At 54.0% G+C, this 19001-nt stretch overlaps 1 protein-coding gene and 1 long non-coding RNA gene across 4 annotated transcripts in view; both read left to right on the forward strand.

Moving 5' to 3' along the window:
* Positions 1-299: 299 nt before the first annotated feature.
* On the forward strand, positions 300-1403 carry LOC138917451 (uncharacterized). The gene is made up of 2 exons (XR_011425491.1): positions 300-464; positions 1183-1403. It is a non-coding gene; the product is annotated as an uncharacterized lncRNA (long non-coding RNA).
* A 253-nt stretch (positions 1404-1656) lies between these two features.
* Positions 1657-19001, forward strand: part of ANXA6 (annexin A6) — a 49721-nt gene continuing 32376 nt past the window's right edge. For 2 of the 3 annotated variants that reach the window (XR_011425490.1, XM_023617389.2), the window contains exons 1-4: positions 1657-1856; positions 11504-11547; positions 17796-17886; positions 18571-18665. Coding sequence is in view for 2 of the 3 variants with exons in the window: in XM_023617389.2 (XP_023473157.1) it covers positions 11530-11547; positions 17796-17886; positions 18571-18665 (204 nt within the window). In the remaining variant the exon portion in view is untranslated. The remainder of the gene's footprint in view (positions 1857-11503; positions 11548-17795; positions 17887-18570; positions 18666-19001) is intronic. The other variant, XM_023617387.2, reaches the window with a different exon arrangement.

The raw sequence follows: 19001 nt of genomic DNA on the forward strand, positions 1-19001 counted from the left end.
CTTTGTTCAAATCCCACGCTCTCACTCCCTCTGCCAAACCCCCTACATAACAACTCTCCCCGTCAGCCTGGGACTCCTCATCTGCTTCTTCTTCTCTTTGTCCACAGCACTTGTCACCTCCTAACACATCGTCCTGTTGGCTTGTTGTGTGTCTATCTCCCCTCTGCTGGAATGCAGACTCCAGGAGGGCAGACATCTGCATTTTGCTTGCTGATAAGCCTCCTAAAATAGTGCCTGGCACATAGCAGGTGCTGAATAAATACTTATTAATGACTTGTGAGGATTAAATGTGACATTGCAAGTAAGGCACTGACAACAATGCTGGGCTCATAGAAAATGCTCAATAAACAGCAGCTACTATTATGATGCTGGAGGAAACTCCACCTCCATCCTCACTGGGGCTAGTCCCCCCATAGTCTATCTCAGAAGGTGTTGCTTCAGCTGACAGCAGATCTCACCTTAAGGTAATTAATTTCTTCTTAGTCTTACTGGATTCCGTTTGTCTTTCTGGTCACAACTTAACATTACCTTCGTTCAGAGGTCCAGGTTAGGCTGGGTCCACCTGCTGAGGGCCATCACAGCAAGTCATAGCTTCCAGATTACAACTGTCTAACCTTTATTGTAGCTATGACCCGACCATCTATATATCACGAGAGTGGAAGCTCTGTGAGGGCAGGTCAGGGCCCCACTTCCCATTCACTCACTTCGTCTCCCAGCTCAGTGATGCGAGCAGCAGGTGCTCCATGCTAAATGTCTGTTGGGGGAATGAATAGATGAAAGGACATACTTTCCAACCAGTATCACTACAGGAAGCTTAGAGGTCTCTGAACTAGTGACAGATTGAGGACAAACCCTGGAAAAAGCTTTGAGTATCTCTATCTTTTGGATAAGCTAATTGATAATCAGAGCAGTTAAGTGTCTTGCCCAAGGAGACTCAGCAGCTGAGTGGCAGCCCAGGATTGCCATCTTTTCACCAAAGAATTTCTAAGGGACAGTGTGCATGTGTGGGGGGGAGGTACTACCGACATTTACCGCATCACCGCCTCCTCCAGGAAGTCTTTACAAATCCCCCGGAGGACAATCATTCTCAGTTTCCTCTGGATTCTCAGTTTATTGCTTTTTATGTTCTAGCATTTTGCCCACAGCCCTGGATTGTAACTGCTGTCTCTGCCTTTCCTCTAGACTGTGCACTCCCCCGAGCCAAGCAGGAATACCGTCCCTCTGGAGTCACCTGGTCCAGGTTCGAATCCCGACTTCACAATTGACTAGCTGTGCGACCTTGGTTATAGAACTGAATTTCTCTGGGCTCTCTTCCCTCCAGAAAGTGACCAAGTAGGGTCACCGACCTGATGGGGCTACTGAGGAACGGAATCTGATCAGGCCGATAAAGGGCTTGGCCCCAAGTTTGTCAAGCCTCGATGCTCTGTTTCTCAACAAAGCTTCGGCGAGTAGTAGTAATTTGGGGGGTAAGTGTTCAGAACTGGGAGGCGGGAGCCCTGACTTCCAGCCCTGAACGGCCGCGTGACCTTGGCCAAATCCCCCTCCTCTCTCTAGGTCTCGGGTCCGGGGGCTGAGCCCTGACCGAGATTCCGCCCCCCCCTCCCCCCACCAAGGCTGGCGACATTCTAAGATTCCAGGAGAGAAGGACTTGGGGGGGGTGGGGGGGGAGGCGGGGCGAGCCCGATTGGCCCCTGCGCGCCACGTGTCAGCCCCGGAGCGCAGGCTGTGCTCCCCGCCCTCCCCGCGCCGCGCCGCTGCTGCTCGGCTAACGGGCTCCCACTCGGCGAGCTGTATCCTCGCGTTCGGCTGCCCGGCTGTCCGGCTGCCCTTCCGCGCCAGGAGGCCTCCGCCGCGCGGTGAGTGGGTCGAGGCTGGGGAGAGGATCACGCCGGGGGACCGCCTCCGGGGGCTGCAGGGACGCGGGGGCGAGCCCTAAACGCCCAGTCATCGCGGGCCGCGGGCTCCGGGGAGGGGGCGCCCGGGAGCAGGAGGGGCGCGGGCAGGTGCGGGCACGGGGCGCGGGCACTGAGGGCGCGGTCACCCGAGAGGGGCGCGGGCTGGGTGTGTCCGGGGGGCAGCAGGCGGAGACGCGGAGGCGGACTGCGCTCAGGCTGGGGGAGGGGAGGAGTGAGGCGGGGGAGGGGGCCGGCTCTGCAGAGGGTGTGGTCTAGGGGCGGCTGGCCCCGGGGTGAGGCCGCCCCGGGGTGAGGCCGCGCCGGCTGCAGGCTGCGGGCTTGGGGAAGGGTGCGGAGCCTGGAGAGACTTTGAGGGCCTGCGGTTGGGGGCAACTGCATGGGAGTCTTAAGGACCCGCAGAGAAGGGTGTGACCGAGGCCGAAGACAGAGGGCGTGAAGAGTCAGACCCTCCAGCCGCTTATGAAATGGCTTGTGTGTATGTTGGGGGGAGGGCTCTCAGGGTCCAAGCTGATGAAGGACTGGCTGTCCATACCTCAGGCCCTCAAGGACCCTCCTGCCCCCTTCGGATCACTGCTTGGCTAGAAAGGAGACTCCCAAGTGGGCTGCAAGGGCCCTGTGGTAGGGCAGAGCCCCACCCTTCTTCCTGCTCTCCGGAAGCCCAGTTTACCCAGTTTACGCCTTCCCAAAGCTTGGGGGCTTCAGATGACTCCCAGAATACCAGCACAGGCTGAAATACCCTGAGTACGAATCCCGGCTCCATCAACTTGGAGTGTGACCTCTAATCAGTAGCTGTCCCTCTCTGAGCCTCAATGTCCCTCTCCAGTCCTGGGCTGCTAAACCCAGCCCCTCTCAGATGAAACAATGGCTGTGAAAACCGATTAATTTGTCAGCTGCAAGGAGTGATTACAGGCTTGGGAAAGCTGGCTTTCCCTGGTAGGGCCTCTAAGGGGAAAGGACAGGGGTCCTTTGGGAGGACAGTCAGCCTTTGCTTCCTCCCTCCTCCCTCCTTTTCGCTAGACCCTGGCGGGTCTTCTAGACGATTCCAAATTTGGCCATATGGCTCTTGGGTTTGAGAAAGGACTCTGGTTTCCCCAGAGTCCGCCCTTTTCCCTCACTTCCCCCTCCTCCCCTGCTCCAAGCACACCTTAAATTGGTGGCTCCACTGACCTAGCGGGCATATCCTGACCTGCTCAGCCCTTCCCCTTCCAGGTGAATGGCCGACATTGCTTCAGCTCCCACGGACCCTGCCCTTCTGCCTGGCAGGCCCTGTGCCGTGCAGAGGGCACTGGCCTGGGGGTCACTGGAAAGCTGGGGTTACAGTTCCAGGTGCTGGCGGTGCTCCAGCGAGCCCGTTCCCTCTCTGGGCCTTAGTTACCCATCTGTAGCAAAGTCTGCTCAACTGGCTGCCGCTTCCAGGACTGGTATTTTAGGATTCAACTCTTCTAAGATTTAAGATTCTGGGAGTTGGGTGGGGCTGGGGAGGGAGGCAGAGGCCTCCACCCCCCTCTGCAGCTGTGACAGTCACTCACCCATCTTCCTCTGCCTTCCGCCCTTTGTTCCCAAGGCACCAGCTGCTGGGACACACAAAATATTTGCTGTTTCTGAGTTAAGGGCACCAGCTGTTGCTGGAGCAGAGTATGGATGTGAATGTGCAGAGGAGGGGGCTGCCCCTGGAAAGTTGGGGACCTGGTGGGGGAGCTCTGCAGTGCTGGCGGTGTCTGCAGCATCTGCACTGCGGCACCCAGAGGGAGCCCTGGGCCACCCGGCTGCAGCCCAGCCCCAGCCCCTGCCCTGCCGCTACTAAGCAGCTGGGTGCCCTGGGCACACTCCTGCCCCTCTGGGCTTTAGTCCCTTCCTCTCTCGGGGGTAAGGGATGTGCCCAGGGCACCCAGCTGGTACAAATGGGTTGCAGCTGCACGGCTCTTCTTGTTGTACTATTCTAGGATTTTCTGGGGAGGTCCAGTGGTATCACCAGCCTCACCCCACCCAACCTTTCCAAGATACTTCCTGGGGGGGACAAAGAGCAGGATGTGGTCTCTACCTTGATTTCTGAACATGTATGTCCACCCGCCACCACCCTGCAACAGAGGAGAGGAAGTGTGTGTGGGGGGTGCCTTGATGCTTATAAACTTTGTGGTTTGGAATCCAGCCACACTCCATTTCCTCTCCTCCTGGGCTCAGAAGCCCCCACAGACCTTGGTCAGGGAGGAGTGACTGTCCTTGGGTTCTTGGAGCCTCAGCACCCTCTTCTGTAGGGTGAGGGTGAGGTTGATACCCACCCTCATGAGATTACAAGATGGCAGATGCGAAAGTGCTTTGTAAACTGTAGAGTACTGTATGCCGAGAAGCAAGTACTGCTGTTGTCATCTCGGAAGGGTGTGGTGCTTGAGAAGGCAAATGACCTGAACCTCAGTTCCTCATCTGTAAAATGGGTATGCTGGTACTGCTTAAATAATAATAAAATAGCAACCTCTTATTTTATTACTTGAACCCTTCTAACTTACCCTGGTTCCACCCTTGATGTGTTAGATGCTCTCACCATGCCCATTTTGCAGATGTGGAAATGGGCCGTCAAAAGTTTAGGGAAGAAATAATATTAACACTTACATCGTGTCCTATGTGCCGGGGCCTCTTCTAAGCACTAGAAATGTCTTAATTCTTCTCATCCTCACCACGGCTCCTCTGCAGTAGCACTGTTTTTATCCCACACTTTACATTTGAGCCTAAGTACTTGCCCACGGCCACACAGCTTCTAAAGAGCAGGCCAGGCTTCAGGCTCAGCCACGCTGGCTCCACTCTCTGTACTGTGAGACACTACACTTTGCTGTCCCTCACACAAGTGACCTGAGCTGGGCTTCAAACCCAGGCCAGTCCAATTCCAAACCCGGGGCAGCCCAGTAATCTCCTGGGGCCTTATCCAGCCCAAGGATCAGTGGTTCTGGGTCAGGAGAGGGAAAGGCGCTGCTCTCTAAGAAACCCGAGTGCCTGCTTCTGGGGGGTTTGCCCAGGCGCAGGGCCAGAAGTGGCATTGACTCCAGCTTCACCAAAGGCGAGGCTTCTAGAGGGTGGTGGGGCTGGTCCGAGTGTCTTCCTGCGGGCTGAGGGAGGAGCCATCAGGAAAAGGGGAAGGGAAGGGTCTAGATTTTATAAGCCAAGGCCTCTGACATGGGGTGCATACGCCCTGGGGGCCGCTAAAGATGATTTCCTGGGGCACAGGAAGAAACTATTAGACCGCTTATCATATATGCTTTTAATCTCATGCTTAAAGAGTATATTTTTGTTTATCATAATGAATGCTTAATTTTTTTTCTGTTGTTACTGGTGGTGTATAGGATCAAAAAACCCTGCAGATTACTGCACTAGGTTGCCAGCTTCATGGGGGCGGGAGGTCCATCTGTCTCATTTTCTGTTCTACCCCCAACTCCTATCAGTGGGCATGCTGGAGATGCTCAATACATATTTTTTTTGAAAATCAGCCCCTGCTTAATGACTAATTTTCTCTGTGACCTTGGGCATCTTACTTACCCCCTCGAGGTATTTCCTGTCCGGGCTATATAACAAGGAATAAAGCACAGTTTAAAAACCATTAGGCTGGATGGTTCCTTTTATTCTGCGATTTTTTCAAGGGGGTCACTAAAGAAAGCATTAAAACAACTCAGTGCATTTCACTCCACAATCCTTCTGAGCCACACCCGGTGGTAGGGATGCAACAAAGTAGCATATCGTACAATAATTTTTAAGGAAGGGCAAAATAATAACTCACACAGGTATAAAAATGATCATGTGCTAAAGATTTTCTTCTATAGGGGCCGGCCCGGTGGTGCAGCGGTTAAGTTCACACATTCCGCTTCTCTGGGGCCCCGGGGTTCGCCGGTTCGGATCCCAGGTGCAGACGTGGCACTGCTAGGCGTCCCACGTATAAAGTAGAGGAAGATGGGCATGGATATTAGCTCAGGGCCAGTCTTCCTCAGCAAAAAGAGGAGGATTGGCTGTAGTTAGCTCAGGGCTAAGCTTCCTCAAAAAAAAAAAAAAAAGATTTTCTTCTACTGTTTAATTAATGGCTGGACCAGGCAGAAGAGAATCAGTAGACACCTTTATATTGAAAGGAATGTCCAAATGGAGGCAAACTGGCTTTTCCACCCGAGGGGAAGGGAAGTCACTTGGGCCTTTCCCAGACAGGACAGAATGAGCATGTCTTATAAGAATTATTTTGCGTTACCATCAGTTATCTACAAATTACTGAGCTGTGAAGGAGCTCAAAGACAAAGAAAGACTAAAATCAAATAATCTGGAGAGTCGGAGGTACAGATTCTTTTCTACAACACCTTGGAAGCCAGCAGCTTCCGTCTAGGAGAGGAATGATGCGTCTGCAGTGGTTGACCCAGGCCAGTCAAGTGTAGGTGGTTTAAAGTACTGTGGGGGTTCAAGGAGGGGAAGTCCCTCCTGGCTTCCTAGAAGAGTTGGCAGAATCACCTAGAAAAGTTTTAAAAAATTACCACAACTCAGGCCTCACCCCAGAACCGTTGAATCGGAATCTCTGGAGGTTGACCTTACACTTTGGTAAGTTTGAAAAACTCCCCAGGTGGTCGTGATGAAGCCAGAATGGAAAAAGCACTGGTTTTGATGCCAGAGGGCTGAATGGAAAATACTGGTGGGAGAGATTCCTGGTTTAGGGGGGAGAGGGTGTGGTGGTTGGTGAAGGGGAGGAAGATGAAGGCAGGTAAGTCAAGAAGGATACCAAGGGCCTTGAATGCTGAGCTAAGAGGGCCTGCATTGAAGGGGACCGTTGGGGAAGAGTGAGTGGGCAAAGCAGTGACACGGCTCAGGTTGGAGTTCCCTGGGTCCTCCTGGGGCACAGAAGTCTGGGTGACTTTTTGCATCATCTTCCAGGCTATTTTTTAACTTTTCTCAAATTGCCTTCACCACACATGCCTGGTTTCACCCCCTTACACTCAACAGCTCCTCCCTCCCTAAAAGTGCATTCTAGTCCTCCACAGCCCACCAGCTACCTTTTGAGGACAAAAATGCTTTTTCTTATGCTGGTGTTGCTGTTCTGCCTGACATCCCCTCTCTCTCCTCCTCCCTCGGCTTCCTTCCATTGAGTCCACACTCTTCACCGTGTATTTCAACAAGCCCAAGTCCCTAATATGTGTCTTAACTTTATGTATGCATAACAGACATCAAAAATGGAACATACAAGGACAAGACAAAAAAATTTAGAGAGGTGTAATATTCTCGTCCTGCAGCCCAGTGAACTGTGGTGCCCAGGACCCCACGAGGGAGACCACTGCTCTAATAATGCTGGTTGTGATAACAGAAGCCACCACTTTTTAAACATTTAATCTGTAACTGGTCATTCCAGTTTTATACCATGCCAGTATTTTACCTACGATACTTCATTGAATTGTCACAAAAATCTTATGAGATTGTCATTTCAGAGATGAAGGAACTGAGTCAGAAGAAATAACATAACTCACCCAAGGTCGTAAACTAAGAATTTGCAATGTCAGGATTTGAACTCAGGCCATGACTGCAAAGCTTGCATTCCTTATTATAATGTCATACTGCCTCCCTTGTAAATGTTTGGATTTATCATAATAAAAGCTACCATTTGTTGAGCCTTCACTCTGTGCCAGGCACCGTGCCAACGGCTCTTCATCCATTGTTTCATTTATTTCTCAATACATGGAGGGTTTTTTTTTTTTGGGAGGTGAGGAAGATTGGCCCTGAACCAACATCTGTGCCAGTCTTCCTGTATTTTATATGTGGGATGCTGCCACAGCATGACTTGTTGAGTGGTGTGTAGGTCCATGCCTGGAATCTGAACCTGTGAACCCCTGAGCCGCAGAAGCAGAGTGTACAAACTTAACCACTACGTCACCGGGCCAGCCCCTGGAGATATTTTTTTTATATGCATTTTGCAGATGTGGAATTGAGATTTAATTAAGGTAATTTACCTAAACCACAAACTGGTAAGAGGCAGAGCTGTGACTCCCAGGTAGGTCTGATCTCCAGGCCCCTGCCTCTTGCATGACTTGGACAAGACCCCATCCCTGTCCAGCTCTCAGTTTCCACCAACTCTCTGGTTGGGCAGTGGTGAGCCTCAGGTCCTCCAGCTCTGGTGTCTTCTCTACCCCAGACCTTCCTCCTAGAGTCAGTCCTGAGCTCCCAAGAGGAAGGAAGTAGCGTGATTGCTTGCAGTCTAAAGGTCTAAGGTGGGGGTGGCCACATCTGCAAAAGCCCCCAGGCAACCCTACCCTTGAATGGGTTCTGGAATGATCAGTCCTCTTAGATATCCAGGTCAGAAGAGATTCAGGGTTCCTGGGAGGAGAGAGGCGCACGTCTAGAGTGGCCATAGCTGCCAGCCTTTAGAAGCTGTTTCAACCAAGGTGATGAAACTTGCATATGGGCTGGGAGGGCTGGAGATAGAGAGGAATCCTGTGACCGGAATGCAGGGGGACCCTCCTAGGACTGATATTCTGAGATTTTGCTGTGAAAATCCCTGGTTGAAATCTATGAAAGCCTCCCACGTCCACGCTGGATTTCCCAAAGAGGGAGCGGTGTTATTCCCATTATACAGATGTAGAAACTGAGGTCCAGAGATAGAACTGGCTTGTCTGAGATTACAGACAGATGGGAACCAGAACCAGGGTCTTTTCCCATGAACTCTTCCTAATGTCCCGTTGCAGCCCTGGCCCAAGGCTGTGTGGAGGCCTGTTATGACCTGGAGCCGGGAGTCAGGAGGCTGGCTGTTGTCTGGGCCCTGGCAAGTCACTTATCCTCCCTGACATGGCTTCACCCCGTCTCGAAAATGAGGGGCTTGGAGGAGTGGCTCACCAGGGGCCCTCTGGGATTCTGAAACATTGGATCTAAAACATTTATGTAACAGCCAGTTTGAGAAGTGTGGTGTGGGTTGCTCTGGGAGGGATCAGAGCCCCTTGCAGAGCCAGGGTGGAAGGCGCCGCTGTGACGAGCTGCAGAGCTTCCCTGAGCCTCAGAGGAGGGGCTGTGGGAGTCCAGCCCCCGAAACTGCAGGCTGAGCATCTAGTTCTGGAGGAAGCTTGCTTCTCATGTGCCCACAAGACTCACATCCACCGCTCTCGGAGCCGAGAGTATTTTCCCAAAGCCTCCGAGGCCCCTCCTCTGAGCCGTCTCTCCTTGGAAGGGGCTCTGGTCCAGATGGGCCTGGGCTGCAGCCAGCAGCTGAAGTTTCCAGCAACAAGGCCAAAGGAGAACGCTTTGAGGCTGGAGGTGCAGGTGACAGGCCTCAGCTGGCTTCTTGGGCCTCCTGAGGTCCCTGTTTGTCTGCCGGCCCTGGGACTCCCTCACCCTCTGCCCAGGCCTGAGGAAACCCGGAGCTGGCTCCCGGCCAGACCCTGGGGGCAGTGTGGGCCCCTGTCCGCTGTCAGGGGCAGTTTCCATTTCCTGGTGAGGGCTGCAGTTTGCCTCAGGGGCCCCTGGTTGTCAGGGGAACAGCAGGGTTTCCTCGAACTCCCCTGTGGCTGCAGGCCGATCTCTGTCCGTCTCATGTCTGTCTGCTGACTGCAGTTTGGAGGCCTCGTAATCAGGCAGTGGGGACACAAGGGCAAACCCGACAAAGCCCTGTCCTCGGAACTTCCCACAGCGAATGCCACCATTTATTGAGAACATCGCTCGGCCGGGCCTCGTGTGCTCTGCCCTCGACCTAAGTTATGGCTCATCCTCCAGCAAGCCTACGAGGCAGGACAGGGAAAGCCCCAATTTTGCCCTTGAGATAACCTTGAACTCAGCGATGAGCAGGATGCTCAAGGTCACACAGCTAATAAATGACAAAATGGATTTGAATCCAGACCTGTCTGACTGCAACACCCGTGTTCTCCCCACTGTGTCACCCCACCTGTGACCCCAGAGTGAGAGCAGGATTGTGGACTGGGGTCAGGGCCCGATCTCCCGTAAGTATTTAGTGGGGGGAGTGGTCTGTGGAGAACTGGAAGGCGGAGCTGAAACGTCTCCTTGGTCTCTCCCCTCTCCTAGTTCAGCTCCTTGTAGGTCTTACTGAGTAAGTCTGGTAGTTATTTTTACTTTTAAAAAGTAATATGTAGACATGGTTAATAAAGATGGAATTGTGCCGTCCTGACTAAACCGGAAAGCGCCGGTCCTTTCTGCTCCTCTAACCCTGAGAAGATGCTTCCCTTGTGTCTTTGCTGTCCTGCTGTGGGTGCTCACTAGCCCAGCCCCTCCCCGTGCTCTTCCCCTTTCCAAACCAGTTACGTCCCTTTTCTCATTTCTTTTTCGGTGAGATATCTTTGTTTCTTATTCCTTCACTGTAGACCCCGTCTCCTGACACCCCCTGCAGTGAGATCCTGTGTCCTGTTTGTTCAGTCACACCCCACCCCCCCATGACCTTCTGTCCCATCAGAGAAAAGTCCAAAGTCTTCACAGTGGACGCAGGTGCTGTCCCCGACCCCCATCCCACCAGTGTCCCCACCCCCATTCTCTGTTTCCACATCGCCACGCCGAGCTCCTTGACCGCACGCCTGCAGGTGTCCACGTGGGTCATGAGACCCTCTGACCACTCCACCTGGGACTGACCCCTTGTCACTCACTTCTGACCAAGCTTCATCTTTTCTCCTTCGTTCTTATCGCAGCCTGATGTACGTCTGCATTTGTTATTCTTCCCCATTCCAGAGTAGGCCCAGAAAAGCAGAGTTTTTAAAAGCTCTTTTGTTTACTGCTGTGTGGTGCCTGACTCGAGCAGATGGTGAAGAAGTATTCACTGCCTTACCCAGGAACCATGGACAGCCCTTCAGATATTTGCACCAGGGGACCCGCAGCCCCGTGGCTCTGCTCTTCTGCAGACCCTCAAGCCCTGGGCTCTGAAACCGTCCTTGGTGACTTGGAAGGAGAACACGCGTGGTGCAGATAGCATGGACTCTGGAATCAGCACTTCGTTGAGTTCACTTCTAAGCTGTGTGACCTTGGGCAAATTATTTAACCCCCTGACCCTCCATCCTCGGTTCACTCCTTTGTAGAAAAGGGGAATCTGATGCTGGGAAGGATGGCTGCGAGGATTAAGGGAGACAACATCTGGGGAAGTGCCCTATGCAGCCTGGAGGAGTCACGTGGTCACTGGTCGTGCCCACTCCCCCTCTCGGTTCCAAGTCCCTTTTCCATCATGGTGTGAGTGTCTGGACACCTGCTATCTATGGGTTGTCCTCTGAAAAGTGCATCTGGCCCTGAGCCAGGTCTCTGGGCGTAATTTAACCTGAAGGGCTGGAGGCAGCTGGAAGACAGCAGCGGATGTATACGCCCTTGGGAGAAAGGAAGGGTGAGGAAATTTGGGGGAAAGAATGAAGGAAACAGGGCCAGCCCTGGTGGCCTAGTGGTTAAGTTAGGCGTGTTCTGCTTTGGTGGCCTGGGTCTGGTTCCCAGGCATGGACCTACACCACTTGTCAGTGGCCTTGTGGTGGTGGCCCACATACAAAATAAGGGAGATTGGCACAGGTATTAGCTCAGGGCCAATCTTCCTCAGCAAAAAAAGAAAGAAAGAAAGAAAAGAAGACAGCAGAGCACAGGGGAGTCTCATGAGATGTCTTTCTTCTCCACAGTGTTTCCTGCTGCAGAAACTGAGACCATGGCCAAACCAGGACAGGTAAGGAATCTCTCCCCTCCGAGGCTGTTCTCTGCCTTCCCTGGGTCTGCGCTCCTCCCTGAGTCACTAGGCCTGCTGCAGAGATCCCTGGTACCTTCAGCCTGAAAGGAGCAGGATAAGTTCTCAGGCTTTCCTTGCTCTTGTTATAAGTCACACCTCTTTCAGATGCAAGTGACTAATGGCAATACACAACATCCTAAGCAGAAAGGATATGTCTTGGCTCACATGACTGAGAAATCCAATGGCTTCAGGTCTGGCTGGATCCAGGGGCCCAAACGATATTGTCAGGATTTGGCCTCTGAGCTGGGCTTCCTCTGGGTGGCTTCATTCTTGGGCAAATTCTCCCCTGCCTGAGCACGCTAGCCAGCAGCAGCTCCAGGCTTCCATTCGCCTGTCTGAGAGTAACAACATAACTTATTCCCCGTGATTCCAAGGAAAGTGCCAGGTTTGGTTTTCATTGGCTGGGCCTGGGTAACTTGGAGCCAGGTGGCAGAGTCAGTCCCAGCTGAACTGAGTGGCCCAAGAGTGGTGCCCCCAGGAATGGAGATGGATAGTGCAGGCAAAAGCATTAGAGGGTCCTGTGCTCTCGAGGTGGACATGTTCCCTGTCACATGCATTTGAGATTCAGTTTGCCTGACTTGGAAGATCCCGGTCTTTCGTGCTGTGTGACCACTTCGCTGGGCAGTAGAATTCGAGGTGCATCAGAGCTTTTACTCCTCTCTGTGGCCAGAGCTGGGTTCTGTCCTTGGTCAGAGCAAGGTGTCATTCTGTGCCAGGGTTTGCTGAGAGTAGTCCCTGTTGGCTGGCCTTACAGAAAGAGTCGTGGTCACTGTGAGGATGGCATCGGAAAGGGAGAATAGAACTAAGGGATGCCTGACTTGGCCCCGTTTGTCCCTCACGTCAGTCACAGAGCTCCTGCCCACAGACATAATACAGGAGCTGTGTGATCTTGGCTGAGTTCTTTACTCTCTCTGGGCCTCAGCTTTCATTATGAGGTGGTTGAGCTTAGTAAAAACTAAACTTTGTCCCTGTCTATTGTCTTGCCACCCAGTGGACGAGGGCCGTAAGGCCCTGTCTAGTCGCAGTTCTAGAAGAACGCAGTGTATTATGTGACATAGGATTCGTACTCAAGAGACTCCTAGCCATGGTCGCCCTCTCAGCCTCTAAGGAGCATCCTTTGCACAAGTGGCTTCTCCGGCCAGGAGGAGAGAGTGTTAGTGGTTATGGGCAAAGAGCCAGGGCGGAACTTTTGCTGTTCCTCACTTCCCATGTGTTGTCATCCCAGATCTACTTCCTGAGAGGCATTTGAATTACAGGGTTCTAGGTGCCCGAAGTGGACTGATCAGGCCCCAGGAGATCAGAGGGGCCAGGACCCAGGGCACAGATCTTTTAGACTCCTGGTGCAGTGCTCCCAGACCATGCTGTCTTTCTGGCTGACCTGTGGTTTCTTGTTGCCGTGGACCAGGGGTCAATAGACATCTTGCAAGCAAGAGTCCCAGGGTGGTGGAGCCTTAGGGGCCGCTCGTCCCATGGCGGGAGTTGGGATCCCGCACGCACGGTGCTGATGCTCTGCTGGGGCAGTAAAGGCAGTGCAGAGGCCTGCGGGTTGGGGTAACAGGAAGCTGCCTGGAGGGAGCTGCTCGGGAAGAGCAAGGGGCTGAGATGGTCTAGGTGGAGCAGATGCTGGGACAGAAGGCCAGAGGGAGGGAATGTCGTGTGCTCAGGGCGGTGAAAGTAATCTGGCGTGCTCAGAGGGCAGGGGTTTCGGGAAGGGGAGGAAGTTCAGAAGACGGTGTGGAGAAGAGCAGGAAAGGTCTTCCTCCATTCAGCCAAAGCTTGGGTCTTTTGCTTCCAGTTTTAGCACCCAATTCTGCTTCTAGTTCCCCCTTCCCAACACACACACGTGCACAGAACAAGCCACTCATTCTTTCGTCTGGTCCAGATCACCCCACATTCCTCTTGCTGAGTTCTCTCTGTCTTTCCTTCCAGAACAGGGGTACTTGAGGCCCAAAGATGTAAAGACATAGCGCGGCATCACAGAGAGGTCCCGGAGGCTTGGCTGTGTGGCCTCAGCCTCACAGGGATGGTCTGGGTTCGAATGTGATGATGGGCATATGGAATGCTTGAGGACAGGGCGAGAGGGTCGGAGCTGGTACCTGGAGCTCCAGGAGCTGCAGAGACAAGGCCTGAGTCCGGCCCAGGCGAGGCAGCTCTCAGCTGGAGCCCTGGCCGGGCCACCATCTCTTTGGGTGACATCACTTCTGCTCCCGAGAAGCCTCGGGGCTCCTCTAGCAGCAGCCTGGGTGGGGCCCAGGACCATGAAACCCCAAGGCCCAGGCTGCTCACCAGCTGGCACTGCGACCTGCTGAATATTTCAGGGTGGAAAGTGCCTTCTGCTCTGCTTTCCCCTCGCCTCCTACTCATCGTGGGTACCTGAGGCCAGGAACCTGCCTGCTGCAGGAGTGACAGGGAGTCAGTGAGGTGGAGAAGTGGGGACAGCTGCACAGGTGGCACTTGGAGATGTAAAATTCTCCAAGTTGGTGTGAAGATGACCAGCCATGGGTGATTTGAAGGACTGTCTCTCTGTCTCTGAGTGTGACCCTTGCCAAGGCCCCCTGTGCACCCCCTCTTCTAGTGGCTGTGATCCTATGGGGTCCTGGGATAACTAGTCTGCGGGCAGTTCCCTGGAAGGCTTTATTTTCCTTTGCAAAGACCCACAGGGGAGCCCAGCCTTGCTGCTCGCTAGGCCTGTCTCTGAGGGAACGTCTGATGAAGCCTTGTGTCAGGCAGCAGACTTCCTTCCCCCGCGGGGCACTCCATCAGCCACAGCCCCTTCCCCACACCCTGCCCAACCACTGCACTGTGCCAGGAGGGAGGGGGAGGAGGTGGAGGAGCAGCAACAGGAGAGAGGGGCATCAGCTCCCTGCTGAGACCTCTGCCTTTCCTCCTGGGGACACGCTTCCACCCTCTCCTCTTCTCCTTACCTCCTGGTAACCTCCAATCCCACGATCATGGCGGCTTTGGGCATCCACACTGAGCACTGGAGACTCTGGGCTGGCTGCCCTGCATGTTGCTTGCCTGCTCTTGCCTCTCTGTGAAGCCTTTTCCCTCCCCCAACCCCTTGGGGCCAGCTGCTACTCATCTTTTAGGACACAGCTTAGTCTTCACCTCCAAGAAGTCGTCTTTGATCTGCTGAGAATATATTCACAGTCATATTCCATCCATGCACCCATCCGTCTCGGAACAAATATTTAGTGAGTGCCTGGTTGTGCCAAGCCCTGGGGAGTTCATCAGTGAGCAAGGCAGACTCTCAGAGCTTTCTAGAGGGAATTTCTCTTTCCTGGCTCCCGTGTTACCCTTAGCATAGTATCTACCACACTGTGTTGTAGTTGGAATTGTCATGATCTCCCGGCCAGGCTGTGAGCTCTTAGTGGTCCCTGGTCCTAGCATTATGCAGGTGCTCAGGAAACGTTGCGTGAATGAATGAGTGGCATGGTAGCCTGAGGTGCCTTGGAAGCGTGAGTGTCCAAGACAGCGAGAAGCACTTAGGGTCTCACGGGTTGGATGGATTGCTGCCTATTGATAGCCTTGAAAATGGGCTCAGAATGGCACAGAGAGGACATGGGCCTGCCTAGAAGGAGCCAGCTCCAGCAGAGGAGGCAAATGGTACAGGATCCAAGGGGAGGAACAGACGGACGTTGCTAATGAGGGGAGAAGCCCTGGGCTGTGTGATGTTGTCCCTTCCTCACTCAAGGCCCCACCTGGATGGAATCTGAGGGGAAGGGAGAGAGCCTGATCTGTTGGAAAGAACCTTGGGTTCTCTTCCTAGCTGGGCCTCTGACTTGCTATGTGGTCTTGGATATGTCACCTTCCCTCTCTGTTTTGGAGGTCTGCTGGGACACAGGTGGTAATAGGAGACCAGCTTTCCTCATGTGGTTCTCAGAGGGCTTTCCCTCCTTTATTCCAAGCGAGCACTGGGAGGCAGGTCCTACCATTGGCACAGTGGATTGAAGGCTGGAGTGAATGTGGGTTAGGCCAAGAGGACTCAGACAGGTAGAGAGAAAAGCACACATGGGTCATAGCACCAGGCTAGCCTGTCAAAGGGCCCGGACAGACCATAGAGGACCTGGCCCCTCCTGGCATCTTTCAAAGCTGCATACTGCAACGCTGGTCCCAAGAGTCGCTGGCATTGGAGAGAGCATGGCTGGAAACCCACTGCCAGGAGAGGGCTCTCCTCCACCACCTCCCCCTTCAGCATCCTCCGTCTCAGCCTGAGCCATCACGGGTCTTCATCCATTCCTTCCACCCCGTCACGGCTACTGAGCCCCTTTGTGTCGCTGTGTCCAGCACTCTGCCAGGTGCTGCCCATACATCTGTATTTGTCTTATTCATAGCACAGTCCCCACCCGCCATGGAGTCAAGAAACAAGTGGGAAGCTGAACTAAGGGGTCTTTAAGGAGCCTTGCAAAGCCGTAACTGTAATTCTGGCCTTCTCAGCCGTCCGTCCATCCTAGAAGCTCCTATTCTCTGCTCTGCTTCTTGATACTCCTGGGTTGGAGGGTGTCCAGAGAGAAAGACAAACAGGTTTGGAAGTCACATTCCTGTAGGACACCAGTTGTTTTGTCTTCTTGTTTGTCTCTTCTGTGGCAAACACTTGAGTGCCTCCTTTGTTCTGTCTCTGTGCAGTGGACAGGATGGACCTGGTGCTGCCCTCGGGTCTCTGTCAAGCTGCCTGCCCCGGGTGTTGTGGTCAGCAGGGATTTCTCCGGCTCCGGCCCGTGCGGGGTGCAGCGAGGCACAGGGACACTCTGGCGGGAAAGCCACCATCCATGCTCACTGAACTCCTTGCGAGGCTCTGGTCTGGGTAGCTGGCATGTGTTGCTCTTTCCTTCTCTGCCCAGGGCTGCGATCAGGTTGCAGAGAATTCACGGGTGGCGGGAAGAGGGCCGTGTCTTTCTGGTCACTGCCCTGTAAGAACTTTAAATAGCAACCCCGTGCCCACGCCTGCGTACCTCGGAGGAGCCAGCAACTGCAGACGTAAACTGAGGAGCATGCAAATGTCTGGCCAGGTCCGCAGTGCAGGCGCTGGGAGATGCAGGCGATGGTCGGAGGCCCGTTTTTCCTGTCTACTTCTTACCCCTTTAAGGCACAGGTTATGTGCCACCCACATTCCCTCTGTGAAGCCTTTCCTGGTTCGCTCCCCATGCTGAAATAGGCCTCTACTGTTTTCCCACATTCCTTTGCCTCTGTCTTAGGGTGTTTATCACAAGGTTTATGGTGATTTGTGTGCTTGTCTCTCCTCCACTGGGTCAGAAGCTCATGAAAGACAGGGTTGGGTCTTTCTCCCTGGTCTGCCACCGTCAGCATCGGGCCTGGCACAGGCTGAGCAAGTGCCCTGTCACCGTGCTGTGTGCTCAGTACCTTGGGCTCTGGCATCCTCCGCTCTCCCAGCTCTCAGCCGCTGTCCCAGGCCCCATATTTCTTGGGGCCGTGTAGCTGACCCACATCTGACTTCTCTGTGAACCAGCCCATTGTGCTTTCAGGTTCTGTGTGGAAGATCCTCTGGCTCCGCCTCTCTGCGCCTTCGCCCCAAGGACCCAGCCAGCTTGTCCTCAGATGCCAGTTCACAGCTTGCTTTACAGGGCCCAGCGGGGCGGCACCTTGTCTTAGCGGCAAATTGGAGGGTGGCTCTGGGCCCCCCTGGGCCAAGCCCCCACCCTCCGAAGCTGATGGCTGCAAGGTTTCTGGAGCTGGAGAACAGAGGGGAACAGCCCGGAGATCTGGGGTCTGTGTGACCCTCTGCAAGTGGCTTCCCTTCCTTGGGCTCGGCTTCTTTGTTTCTCTGATAGAGATCATCTTAAGTGCTTCTGCAAGTTTCTAAAATACTCACATTAATGGAGGTGACGGGGCTTTGTAAACCACAAAGTGCCATTAAAATATGCGAGACTCTTGTTTCTCCTGCCTGGATCATTTGCACCCCTGCACTCAGCTGGCTTTTATCTCTGCTGGGTCCTAGCAAAGTGGTGCAGGGCCCTGGCCTTCTTTACTGAGCCGCCCTCCCTTGGGGAAATGGCACCGGCTTTGGGGCAGGTGGCGGCAGGAGGTGACCGATCCCTATGCTGACCTAGGCCTTCTGAGGTCACTGCTTGCTTTTAGGGGAAAGGAGCTCAGCCTGTGGCCGGGGTTAGGAGAGCGGCATGGGGCTGGGGCCACAGTCAGCAGCTCACCCTCTGCTTTTCTCTCTACAGGGCTCCAAGTACCGGGGTTCCGTTCACGACTTCCCGGACTTCAACCCCAGCCAGGATGCCGAGGCCCTGTACACTGCCATGAAGGGCTTTGGTGGGTGCTTGGCCACTGGGAGGGGGGCCCCCAGGAAAGGGAGTGGGATTCACTGGGGCTTGGGGGTGTCCCCACAGGTGCGCACAGCCCAGAGCCCTTTTGGGGTGGGGGTGAGATGAACTCGTCTTTTTTTGTTTCCTCTTCTTATTTTTTTATAACTTTATAATAAAATATTCCAGACCAACAGAAAGGTCTGAAGAATAATAGAAGCTTCACCCGTACACCTGCCACCCAAGCTGAGAAACAGCTCCTGCCTCCTCAGATGGTTGAAACCTCCTTGGCAGGTCCCCCTGCCGCCTCTCCTCTTGGGGGTAACCACCACCCTGAATTCAGTGCTTGTTTTTCTCTTTTATTTTTCTTGTCATGAAAAGAACCCTGTCCTGGGTGTTAGGACCCCTGGGTTTTTCTAAGCCATCCTCGCTGTAAGACCTTGGGTGAGTCTCTGCCCCTCTCTGGGCCTCTGTTTCCTTATTTGTGTGATGAGGAGCTGGATCGTGGGCCCTCTGAGCTCAGATGCTGTGTGTGCTGTGATCCCTCTCAGTGGGGGCTTGGCAGGTCTCCATAGATCCCCCCCTCCCCTGACGCCACCGCCCTGCGGGCAGAAGGCTGGACTGCAGGGAGCAACCCCGGTGGCTTTCCTGAAGGCAGGTTGGGGTAGGATGACGGGTGCCTCCCCTCTTCCAGGCAGTGACAAGGAGGCCATACTGGAGCTGATCACTTCCCGCAGCAACAGGCAGAGGCAGGAGATCATCCAGAGCTACAAGTCCCTCTATGGCAAGGTAACCATGGCCACCGGAGGGCGGGTGAATGGTTCCAGCCATGTGTGCCTTCAGGGTCTTTCCTGAGTATTTACTCCAGGGCAGCCTCTCTGCTGGCTCTTCTGCCTCCTTTTTTCTCCTCTTCAGTCAGGGAACATTCATCCACAGATAGTCTAGAGCTCATGCTATGTGCTGGGCCCTGTGCTAGGTGCTAGTGCCACGCAGGTGACTAAGACCTGTGCAGCGTCACCCTGGGGCCCACAGACAGGGGGAGAGACACACAGTAAACAAGTAAATGATGGTGAGGAAGGGGCACGATGCTATGGGCTGGACTCCTGCACTGCCATATGCCAGCTG

This window comes from Equus caballus, chromosome 14, assembly GCF_041296265.1.
Source record: "Equus caballus isolate H_3958 breed thoroughbred chromosome 14, TB-T2T, whole genome shotgun sequence".
In the NCBI taxonomy this organism is placed as follows: Eukaryota; Metazoa; Chordata; class Mammalia; order Perissodactyla; family Equidae; genus Equus; species Equus caballus.